General features: G+C 41.7%; 1 protein-coding gene and 1 long non-coding RNA gene across 2 annotated transcripts in view; one reads left to right on the plus strand and one right to left on the minus strand.

Annotated features, from left to right (window-relative positions):
• DNAH3 (dynein axonemal heavy chain 3) overlaps positions 1-12,208 on the minus strand; it is a 234,734-nt gene that overhangs the window by 15,083 nt on the left and 207,443 nt on the right. The window contains 3 exon segments of the mRNA XM_069570315.1: positions 1,938-2,054; positions 4,075-4,319; positions 7,618-7,843. Of these exon segments, the coding sequence (XP_069426416.1) occupies positions 1,938-2,054; positions 4,075-4,319; positions 7,618-7,843 (588 nt within the window).
• Positions 1,336-12,095, plus strand: LOC138429130 (uncharacterized). The gene is made up of 3 exons (XR_011252697.1): positions 1,336-1,944; positions 4,048-4,204; positions 11,086-12,095. It is a non-coding gene; the product is annotated as an uncharacterized lncRNA (long non-coding RNA).

Below are 12,208 nucleotides of genomic sequence, written 5' to 3' on the forward strand. Positions count from 1 at the left end.
ACACAAGTTTCTACAGAGACGGGATTTGTATTATATCTCTTCAAGATTTCCCATTGGCTCTGCCACAGAGCTGGGGGTACCAGATTAAGAATGTATTCGACTTCAGTCCATCTGTTTAGATCACCACTCTCCAAACAAGACCTACCTCTTTGGTTAGTTTGTCTCTTGGTCTCAGAGCTCTGATAGTCATCTCCATCTGGTTCGTCTTTCCTTCCAGGCACATAGGAAGGTTACCCTTCCCTTCTCCTACACTCCCTCACTACACTTCTTGCAGTAAGGTGTGGCCAGGTGACAACTTCTTGCATATTTAATTCCCAACATGAGCTCTTCAGTGCTACCCCTGTGGCAGTGACCACACAAGTATATGTTGAGATGGTGGCATCAAAAGTTGGTAAAGCCTTTGCCAACTGTGCCTCTGGTAGACAATTACAATGAACAGAGAGCCTTGCCAGTTCACACTGGATATGTATAACAGGATGGGCAAGAAATAGACCTTTGGTGTCTTACATCCTTGAGATTTGGAGATTGCATGTCATCTTAGCCTAACTAGTCTATCCTGATTGGTACAGTTGGAAAGTGAGTATTCTCAGGCCAGCTGGCACAACTGGGGTGGGTTGGCTAATAAGCTGCCAGGCAGTTCAGCGCTAAGACCATATTCCAGGACACTTATGCACGCATTCTGTGATCTGAAGAAGAGCTCTGGGATGTGCTTCTGTGTGGCCTGGAATAATGGGAATATGGCTCACTTATTTGGAAAAGTTCTTTCACCAAACTAAAATCCACTGAACTTATGTTGTGCATGTCACTTGGGGTTTTGTTTTAGGGGACACTGTGTTGAAGTAAGGTCTGTGTCATCTTTTACTTTAATCACTCTAAAGCAGAATTTCTTAATCTTGGCATGATTGACATGTTGTGCCCTGAGTAGTTCTGTGTTGTAGGGGGCTGTCCTGTGCACTGAAGGAGGTTTAGCAGCATCCTGGCCTCTACCCGGTAGCACATCCATTTGGTTGTGACAACAAAAAATGTCTCTTCAATTTGTCAAATGTCCCTTAGGAGGTAAAATCACCCTTAGCTGAGAACCCCTGTGCTAAGATCTTAGTTTTGCCAGCTGTAAAACAGGGTCACTAACATGAAGCTTATAAGATTACTGTGAAAACTGAATGATGTAGATAACGCACCTGCCATTTGACTGGGGAAAGGATCCAGAGTTGAAGGAGAAACTTGTAAGTGACCTTGAAGATGCCCAGGTTTTTCTTTTGAGCTGCACTTTGACTTTTGGCCATAGTAATCCACTTATTTAGCCCATCTATATTCTATCTCCTCTCTCTAGGGTTACATGGCATTTTTCTTGAGGGCAGTGACCAAGTTTTATATATTTACATTCTCCCATATTATGTACTGGTATATATTGAACGGTTAATAAAAGACCACTGATGAATTGCTTTAATACAAACCAGCAAGGGTCATTTTCACCTCAGGGTGTCTCTGCTGGGAGCACTCGCCTTCTTTTTTCACCACTCACTCCCACTTTCTTCTTCCAGTTGTAAAACCCTACTTATCCCTCAAAACCATCTTTAATGCCTTAAGGAAGTTATCCCTAATCATCCCCAGCCCATATCTGAAATTTAATTGTTGTGCTGCCTGTCTACTTTATAAATGTTTCTCTTATTGAACTTACCAATGTATTGTCATTTATTTTGTTATATTTCTCTCCCTTTGTAGACTGCGCACCACTTAAGGGGAGGGATTGATCTTGATTTTTTGGTATGTTTTTTTTTCTTGTTTTACAATATCCAGCATGGTGACCAGCATCAGTAAGAGCTCAATGTTTGTTGAAGGCATAAGTGAGTAAACGAATGGAGCTGGGAGCAGAGGAGCAGGAAGGTGGAGCATAATTGTGGAGGTTTATGGTTGTCAAAGCCTCCTCCCATAAATACCTGTCAGGTAGGTCAGAGCATCAAATGGCACCTCCTTGTAATCATTCAGAAACATCTGGATCTGTCGCATACTAATCCGCAGGTCAGATTCATTGAATTCATAAGGAATATTCCAACCTGCATGAGGCAAAGATGAATCAGATGCTTCAGGGATGAGAGTTCTTAATTCCCACTCCGAGATCAGGCTGGTAAAGTTAAACATCATAATGGATCAAGAGCCTCTTTTCAGTCCCATGAATATTAAGCACCTATTAGCAACAATTAGCTTTGGCGTTTACTGCCAGCGTGGGAGACGTACTGCCTGAAGAAAACATCCATTCTAAAGTCAATTTCCTTATGGATCTCCCCATTTGTTAAGGAAGATGTTACCATCCTGGGATTTGTGGAATAGGATTATTCACCCTGGCTGGAATACCATGGTAATGCATTGGAGAAGGAGATGGCGCATAGAATGCCAAAAATAGCACTAAAGCATAGGTTTAGTGGAAAAGGAAATGGCAACCCACTCCAGTATTCTTGCCTGGAGAATCCCATGGACAGAGGAGCCTGGCAGGCTACAGTCCATGGGGTCGCAAGACTCAGATACAACTTAGTGACCAGGTAGAGAGCAGGATCTGTGATTGAGCAATACTAAGTTAGCTTTGAGAATTCCCCTCCTTGCACTGTATTTCCAAAGTTTATAATGATAAATGCCCAGTGGGGCTATACAAGTAACATAAATGTATGAAGCAGGCCTGATGTAAGACAGTAGGGTGTGGTGGGACCTGCATTCAAAGGAGATGTTTAATTTCATCCTAAACAATTCACATTCAAATTAAACACAACAAAAACTTGGACTTCTCTGGTGGTCTAGTGATTAAGAACCTGCCTGCCAATGCAGGGGACACAGGTTTGATCCCTGGTCCAGGAAGATTCCACATGCAGCGGGGCAGCTAATCCTATGTGCCACAACTACTGAGCCCATACCTTAGAGCTGGTGCTCTTCAATGGGAAAAGCCACTGCGATGAAGAGTAGCCCTCACTCGCTGGAGCTGGAGAAAACCCTCAGGCAGTAATGAGGAGCCAGTGCAGCCAACAATTATTTATTATTAATAAATTAATTAATAAATTTAAAAAAAACCCCAAAACTTGTGTTCTGGCAAATAAAACAGAACTGGGCAGTGGACTATAAGCCAAATTGTTGTATGGATTTTTGGAGGTTAGGCATGGATGGAAGAATGTGGTGTGTGAGATGCAAGTGTAGAGGGAGTGTCCACTTTGGCTGTCTCATCCCTGAAACCCTAAGGGGAAGATCAGGTGGTGTGGAGCCAGCTGGGACAGGTAGAAGGAAAGAGAATGCTCGGAGAGGATCACCAAGAAGACAGTTTGCCTCCTTTGGTAACCCTCCCAAATTGCTAAGAATACCTTGGGGTGGGTCATTTCAAGAAAAGAATCAGAGGCAGCCCATGGGATTAATAATGAGAAAAATGATCCATGAGAAATGATATGGATATCCATCCATTCTCCATGAGAAAAATAATCCATCCTTAAAATCATGGTGACTTGAGATCTGTATTTAGTTTGATGATTTGTTCCAACAAGAACACTAAGTCACTCAAGTTAGGCCATGGATAGGTTACATTAATAAAAAAAATTTATGTTTATTTTTTGCAAGAAGAAGCACAGACAGATTTCCCAGTTGTATTTCTTTCATTGTTATGCACATGTAAAGAGAGCAACCTAAACTGTTATAAAGTACCTGGTGAAAATTCCCTGGAGAATGGCCATTGTACCCAAGCTAGGCAAATACACACCAAAGGGAAGAGCTTTCAATCTTCTCATTATCACATAACTTCAGTAATTAGGAGACCTCTGATTCTGGAGCATCACCTCTTTCCCTGACCCTAATCCTAATCTGGTTATAAGGTTGTCAGACTTATTAAAGAAAAATGCATAGACACTCAGTGAAATTAATTTCAGATAAACAACAAATCATATTTAGTATAAATATACCCCAAATATTACATGGAATGTACTTATACCTTATCTTTTTTCTTACACCTTATTTTACTGGCAACCCTGAGTACAAACTTGAATGCATTTCTACATCTGTCTGTGATCTTTCCCCCAGCAATCCAGGTATGCTGTCATCTCTCACCTAGGGGTCCAAAGTTTCTCCTCTCTTGAACGATGGCATGGAAGAAGCAAAGGCCAAACAATAACTTTTGCCACATTACTGCTTTGGTACAGCTTTGGAAGAACACGGGGTCTGAGATGGGGTCATTGAGGTAAGAGCGCAAAAGATTGGCCCGGAGCCCTTTAGGGGGCTCATTGGTCATTTTAATCCCATTCTGGAGGATGCTGACTGGAAACTTCTCTGATGGATAGCTGGTTAACCAGAGTCTAGAAAAGCAACAGATCCAATTATTTAGAGCAATGTAATACATATATTAAAAAACAGTAACAAAAAAAATAACTACCATTTTTTTATACTCTGATAGATGTTGAACCCAATGCTGAGAATTTATGTCCCTTCATTTACTTTAATCCTCACAGCCACCCTCTGATTTACCATCCCCTTTGCCAGTGAGGAAACAGAGGTATAGCAAGGTCAGGTGGGGTTTACAAGGACACACTTTGTTTCTTGCTTCCAGATTACTCACAGTCTTGCTGCTGGGGGTGTCAGGGGCAGGGTGGGGGGTGTGCAGAGGAGGGGAAGGGAAATGGGAGCTGAGGAGGGGAGAAAAGACAAGCAGTGCCAAGAAGTTTTAAAATCAAGACTGCAGGGAGGAAGGGAAGTAATAGGCTGTGGGGATACATGGGGTGGGGAGAGCAGATGTCTGCAAACTACTGCCAGGGAGTCAAATCTAGCCTTAACCTATGTTTATAAATAAAGTTTTATTGAAACATGGCCACACCCCTTTATTTACAAATTATTTAGGGATGCTTTCATGCTACAATAGCTAAGTTGAATAGCTGCATTTGACAATATGGCCTGCAGAGCCTAAAATATTCACTATCTGGCCCTTTACAGGAAAAGTTTGCTGACTTCTGTCATAGAGGCCAGTGGCATTGGAAATGGGTCTTGAGAATATGGAAGACTTTTTTTCTTAAATAATAAAAATTTATCTATGTCCATAAAAAAATGAGAACATAGGCAAAAGTATTTAGTAAGAAACATATATATATATAATTTTACCATCTACAGGTTAACATGTTGGCATATTGTCTTTCATTTGCTTTTCTTACTCAGGCTCAAGCTACATACATATGTGGCATCTGTTTTGTTTCATTTTTGTGGAGTTTTTTTTGCTAGACATTAGAAAGATTTCCAACAGGCAGATTTGGGGGTGAAAAGTCATTAAAGACACAGGCTGAACAACCACATGGAGGAAGAAATGTTGGGGATGTGGTAAGGGCTGGTGGGCAGCCTGCTATGGTCCAGGCACAGGGCTCAGAGGGGAAGGAGAGGCCATAAACTGGTGGCCTATGACCTAACCTCAGTTTGCAGCTGGCTGATGTTTAACTCTCACCATGCTAACCAACACAGTGCTGCAACATATTTTTGAAGTAGTTGCCAGCTTTTACAAATCTAGGCTTTCTTTTAAAATTCTGGCTTCCCTGGTGGCTCAGACGGTAAAGCGTCTGCTTACAATGCAGGAGACCCAGATTCGAACCCTGGGTCGGGAAGATCCTCTGAAGAAGGCAATGGCAACCCACTCCAGTAATCTTGCCTGGAAAATCCCATGGATGGAGGAGCCTGGTAGGCTACAGTCTATGGGGTTGCAAAGAGTTGGACACGACTGAGTGACTTCACTTCCTTTCGTTTTCATTCTTTAAAATTCTAGTTTCCCATCTTTCCTTTAAAATAATCAGAAAATCTGGACACAAGAGGCCTTCATGCCTGCTTGGCAACAGTTAGCTGTCATTAGGCAGTAGTGGAAATGGAAGTGAAGTCGCTCAGTCGTGTCCGACTCTTTGCGACCCAATGGACTGTAGCCTACCAGGCTCCTCCTTCTATGGGATTTTCCAGGCAAGAGTACTGGAGTGGGTTGCCAATTCCTTCTCCAGGAGATCTTCCCAATCCAGGAATTGAACCCTGGTCTCCTGCATTGTAAGCAGATGCTTTACCGTCTAAGGGGCATGTGCTTCTAGTTTACCACAGTCCCCACCACCCACTACTGATATTCAACTGAGGCTGAATGCCCATGATGATAGCTACTGCAATGTGGAAAGTGGAATATTTCTTGTGCCCAATCCCCTTCAGTCATTTATGTTACATTGCTGGCTTGTGGAAGCACGTAAGCTTGTGACTTCGGGGTTAAGTTAAAAGTGAAAGTGAAAGTGAAGTCATGCAGTTGTGTCTGACTCTTTGTGATCCCATGGACTGTAGCCTACTAGGCTCCTCCATTCATGGACTTTTCCAGACAAGAGTACTGGAGTGGGTTGCCATTTCCTTCTCCAACTTTGGGGTCAAGAAGTCTTAGATGTCAACATGAATAATTTTTCTTCATTGAGTATGTAACTGATAATAAATGAAACAACTCAGCATCCCATACAAAATAGAATCCTTGAAATTAATGGATTTCCTCTTAAACTTCTACATTAAACTTGTATGAGCCTTACATGAATACAATCAACTATGGCCTAATCTGGCTTTGTAAATAAACACCAAACACTTTTCTATTTTCAGCCAGACATAACTAAAATAAAAATAACTAGCAAACTTTGTTGCCTAGTACAGGATTTGGCAAACTTTCCCTATCAAGGATCAAATAGTAAGTGGTTTAGACTTTGTGTGCCATATGGTCTCTGTCACAACAACTTGAAGCATAGAAGCAGTTGTAGACATTATGTGAGTGAATATGATTATATTTCAATAAAACTTTATAATTCTATTTATAGACACTGAAATTTAATTTTATATCATTTTCACATGTCATAAAGTATTATTCTTCTTTCAATTTTTTCAACCATAAAAAAATGTAAAGCTATTCTTAGACTGCAAGCTATACAAACATAGGCTGCAGACTGGATTCAGCCATAGTTTGCTCACCCCGGTCCAGAATAAGAAGATCACTGAAAATCTAAGTTAAAAGACTTGAAAGCCTATCTGGTTCATTTCATCATTCTCTAAATGCAAAAATTTAGGCCTAGTCTTGCTGGACTTTAAAGTTCATAGAAAACAAATGGCTGCTTCCAATACTGATTAAAATTCTATGGATCTCCAGAAATAGAAGATAGAGCAAGTAGCTAGACTACAGGTGGGATTCTTTTTTTTTTGGGGGGGGGGTGACCAATAAGTTTTAAAACTAATTTGCTGGTATTAAATCTATCTTTTCAGACATATCATATCACCTCCCTACAACAGTTTCTCACAGCATATACCCCAGAATCACAAGATAACTTCTTGGTGTTTCCTTTGCTTCTACAAATGTCCCTTTTGTCTGGAATGTCCTTCCTGGAAAATTCCTATTTATCTTTCAATACTCAAGGCCTTCCTCAACTTCCTTGTCCATTCGTGTTCAAACAAGTACAGCAGGTACTGCATGGTATCAACATTATTCATATATGGTCTGCCTTCTACTAGACTGAGAGCTTCTTGAGGGTTGAACTGTCTTGTTTGGATTCCCAGTCATTACCATGACATATGGAGCTCAAGACTGGGGCCCAGAGACACAGTGGTGGGACAACATCTCACCTGAATCCCACGTGGGTGCTCTCAGGAACAATCACCTCCTCACAGATCTTCTCCAGAGCAGGCATCCAGCTTGTGGCCAGATGGCAGTTCTGTAAGACCACCCAGGTCCCATCTTTGATGGCATTGTTGATCATTTTGGCAGCAATAGGGCCTTGGCCTTGGCCAAGGGAGATGGTTTGTGTTTTGGTACCTCCCATGCCAAGATCATCAGCAAATTTCAGCAGGCCTGAAATTAGGAAGAAAAAGGACTTTTGAAAGAGAACAGGCTACTTAAGACCATATTTACAATAACAACACAGAAAAGGGGGTTTACATTTCATTTTTAGTGGAGTATAGTTGATCTGGCTTCCCCTGTGGCTCAGATAGTAAAGAATCTGCCTGCAGTGCCAGAGACCCTGGGTTGGGAAGATCTCTTGGGGAAGGAAATGGCTATCCATTCGAGTATTTTGGCCTTCCCTGGTGGCTCAGATGGTAAAGAGTCTGCCTGTGGTGTGGGGGACCAGGTTTTGATCTCTGGGTTGGGAAAATCCCCTGGAGAAGGAAATGGCAATCCACTCCAGTGTTCTTGCCTGGAAAATCCCATGGGTGGAAGAGCCTAGCAGGCTATAGTCCACGGGGTCTGTGTTAACTTCAAGTGTACAACAAAGTGAATCAATTATACAAATACATGTATCCACTCTTTTTTAGATTCTTTTCGCATATAGGTCATTACAGAATATTAAAAAGAGTTCCCTGTGCTATACAGTAGGTCCTTATTAGTTATATATTTTATACATAGTAATGTGTATGTGTCAATCCCAATCTCCCAGTTTATCCCTACCCTCTTTGCCCGCTGGTAACTATGTTTGTTTTCTACATCTGTGACTCTATTTCTGCTTTGTAAATAAGTTAATTTAGGAACTGGGCTTTTACAAACCTACCATGAAAACTGGTATTTGGACAGTGAAATTTCAAGTAGATCTCTTTCACATCTCTCTTCCTCAGAGGCAGCCAGTGTTATATTTGTTTTTGAGTTTTTCTTCTTTAATGATTTTTCCGTTCAGTTCAGTTCAGTCACTCAGTCGGGTCTGACTCTTTGTGACCCCATGAATCGCAGCACTCCAGGCCTCCCTGTCCATCACCAACTCCCGGAGTTTACTCAAACTCATGTCCATTGAGTTGGTGATGCCATCCAGCCATCTCATCCTCTGTAGTCCTCCTCTCCTCCTGCCCCCAATCCCTCTCAGCATCAGAGCCTTTTCCAATGAGTCAACTCTTCGCGTGAGGTGGCCAAAGTATTGGAGTTTCAGCTTTAGCATCATTCCTCCCAAAGAACACCCAGGACTGATCACCTTTAGAATGGACTGGTTGGATCTCCTTGCAGTCCAAGGGACTCACAAGAGTCTTCTGCAACATCACAGCTCAAAAACATCAATTCTTTGGCACTCAGCCTTCTTCACAGTCCAACTCTCGCATCCATACACGACCACTGGAAAAATCATAGCCTTAACTAGACAGACCTTTGTTGGCAAAGTAATGTCTCTGCTTTTCAATATGCTATCTAGGTTGGTCATAACTTTCCTTCCCAGGAGTAAGCGTCTTTTAATTTCATGGCTGCAGTCACCACCTGCAGTGATTTTAGAGCCCCCCAAAATAAAATCTGACACTGTTTCCACTGTTTCCCCATCTATTTCCCATGAAGTGATGGGACCAGATGCCATGATCTTAGTTTTCTGAATGTTGAGCTTTAAGTCAACTTTTTCACTCTCTTCTTTCACTTTCATCAAGAGGCTCTTTAGTTGTTCTTCACTTTCTGCCATAAGGGTGGTGTCATCTGCATATCTGAGGTTATTGATATTGCCCCCAGCAATCTTGATTCTAGCTTGTGATTCTTCCAGCCCAGTGTTTCTCATGATGTACTCTGCATACAAGTTAAATAAGCAGGGTGACAATATACAGCCTTGACATACTCCTTTTCCTATTTGGAACCAGTCTGTTGTTCCATGTCCAGTTCTAACTGTTGCTTCCTGACCTGCATACAGGTTTCTCAAGAGGAAGGTCAGGTGGTCTGGTATTCCCATCTCTTTCAGCATCTTCCACAGTTTATTGTGATCCACATAGTTAAAGGCTTTGGCATAGTCAATAAGCAGAAATAGATGTTTTTTTCTGGAACTCTCTTGTTTTTTCCATGATCCAGCAGATGTTGGCAATTTGATCTCTGGTTCCTCTGCCTTTTCTAAAACCAGCTTTAACATCTGGAAGTTCACGGTTCACATATTGCTGAAGCCTGGCTTGGAGAATATTGAGCATTACTTTGCTAGCGTGTGAGATAAGTGCAATTGTGAGGTAGTTTGAGCATTCTTTGGCATTGCCTTTCTTTGGGATTGAAATGAAAACTGACCTTTTCCAGTCCTGTGGCCACTGCTGAGTTTTCCAAATTTGCTGACATATTGAGTGCAGCACTTTCACAGTATCATCTTTCAGGATTTGAAATAGCTCAACTAGGTGTGTTTCTTTTATGGTCTGTCCCAGAGACAATATTAATCTGCTAGGATTGCCATAACAAATAACCAAAGATTGGATGACTTAAACAACAGAAATTTATTTTCTCTCTGTACTGGAGGCTAGAAATCAAAAATCCAAGTGCTGGCCGGCTTGGTTTCCTCTGAGCTTCTTTTCCTGGCTTGTTTGTGGCCATTTTCTCCTTACATCAGTAAAGTGTCTGGCTACAATGTGGGAGACCTGGGTTCGATCCCTGGGTTGGGAAGCTCCCCTGGAGAAGGAAATGGCAATCCATTCCAGTACTATTGCCTGGAAAATCCCATGGATAGAGGAGCCTGGCAGGCTACAGTCCATGGGGTCGCAAAGAGTCAGACAGACTGAGCAACTTCACTTTCACTTTCTCCTCATGTCATCTTCTCACTGTGACCTTGCATGGACTTCTCCCTGTCATTATATCTGTGTTCTAATCTTCTAAGGACATCAGTCATATTGGATTAGGACCTACCCTAATGACCTCACAATTAACTATTTAAAAACCTTATCTCCAAATACAGTCACATTCTGAGGTATTAGGAATTATGCCTTTAACATACAGACTTGGGAGGGACAAATTCAGCCCATAATATCCCCATAATCCTGGGGAGGGTATTAATTCTCTTAATTGTTTGATGTGCTGATTACCCCTTATAGTGATGTGTTAGTTTATAATTTTTTTTTTCTTGTCAGTTCACAATCAGCAAGTTTGTGTTATTCTGTGGGAGTCTGACATACTGTGGGTTTAAGGAATGCCCTAACAGAACAATTTTGTATATACAAACACTAGTGTCCCCAGGGTTTTCCCCTTCTGGATCAGTTTTGCAGGAAATTTCTCAGCTTAAGAATCCCATACACAGGGTACTATAACTCTAAAAGCCTCATCTGCATGTAGCCTAGGCTTGGTATTTTAATTTCTCACCAAACAATTGTTGCTTTTTTGTTTTTACCCAGGCTCTAAGCCAGTGACAAGTTTCTGCATTGCTTCCTGAGTCAGCCTAAATTTCAGACTTCTATGGGAAAAAAATACATGAATTTGAAACAAAACAAATAAAACTTCTAGAAATGGAAAGCATTGTTATTGAAGATAAAAATTCAACGTGGAAGTGTTACTCTCTCCCATCGTGTCTGATTCTTTGTGACCATATGGATTGTAGCCCATCAGGCTCCTTTGTCCATGGGATTCTCCAGACAAGAATACTGGAGAGGGTAGCCATTCCCTTCTCCAGGGGATCTTCCTGACCCAGGGATCAAACCTGGGTCTTCCGCATTGCAGGCAAATTCTTTACCATCTGAGCCACCAGGGAAACCCAAAGATCACATGAAGTCTTTTGAGCCACAGGTTCTATCCCTGGTCTGGGAAGACTGTCACAGAGCAACACTAAGCCTTTGTGCCACAACTACTGAGTCTCAGGTACTGCAACTATGGAAGCCCATGCATAAGATCCTGTGCTCCGCTACAACAGAAGCCTCCTCAATGCACTTCAATGAAGTGTAGCCCCTGCTTTCTACAACTAGAGAAAGCCCATGTGCCGCAATGAAGACCCATTGCAACCAGAAAGAAATACATTTTAAAAATTAGCATGAAAACAGCAGGGTGGATGCAGCCAAAAAGATAATGAGTGGAAAGTAAGGTCTGCAATCAATGATGTACTCCGTAGTGACAGGAACCCTAGGTTTCCAAATACCATGACCCAATAAAGGAATTGGAGTTCCTTGGAGAAACATTTGTTCAAGATAAGCCTGAATGATATATGGTAGTTCTACACAGCAAGGAAGTCATCAAAAACTACTGGGGTTATGTGAAAAGCATATCGCCATGGAAGTACTCCTATCCTAATAGGCTAAAGGATGAATAATCCGAGCATCAAAAGGAATGATGGCAGGGGTGGAGTAAAACAGTACTATATGTGAAACATTCACTATGTTAAAACCCATGCACTAATAAATGTACCAGAAAGCCACCTTCTTAGTGCTTTCATTACTCTGAAAGCTGGTAAATAGTGTATGAGCAAGAACCTTTGCTGCCTGAGTAAACCAAAGAGTTGATAAAGAAAAATTCTTCTTGATGGAAGAG

Source organism: Ovis canadensis, chromosome 24 (genome assembly GCF_042477335.2).
Source record: "Ovis canadensis isolate MfBH-ARS-UI-01 breed Bighorn chromosome 24, ARS-UI_OviCan_v2, whole genome shotgun sequence".
NCBI classification, from domain to species: Eukaryota; Metazoa; Chordata; class Mammalia; order Artiodactyla; family Bovidae; genus Ovis; species Ovis canadensis.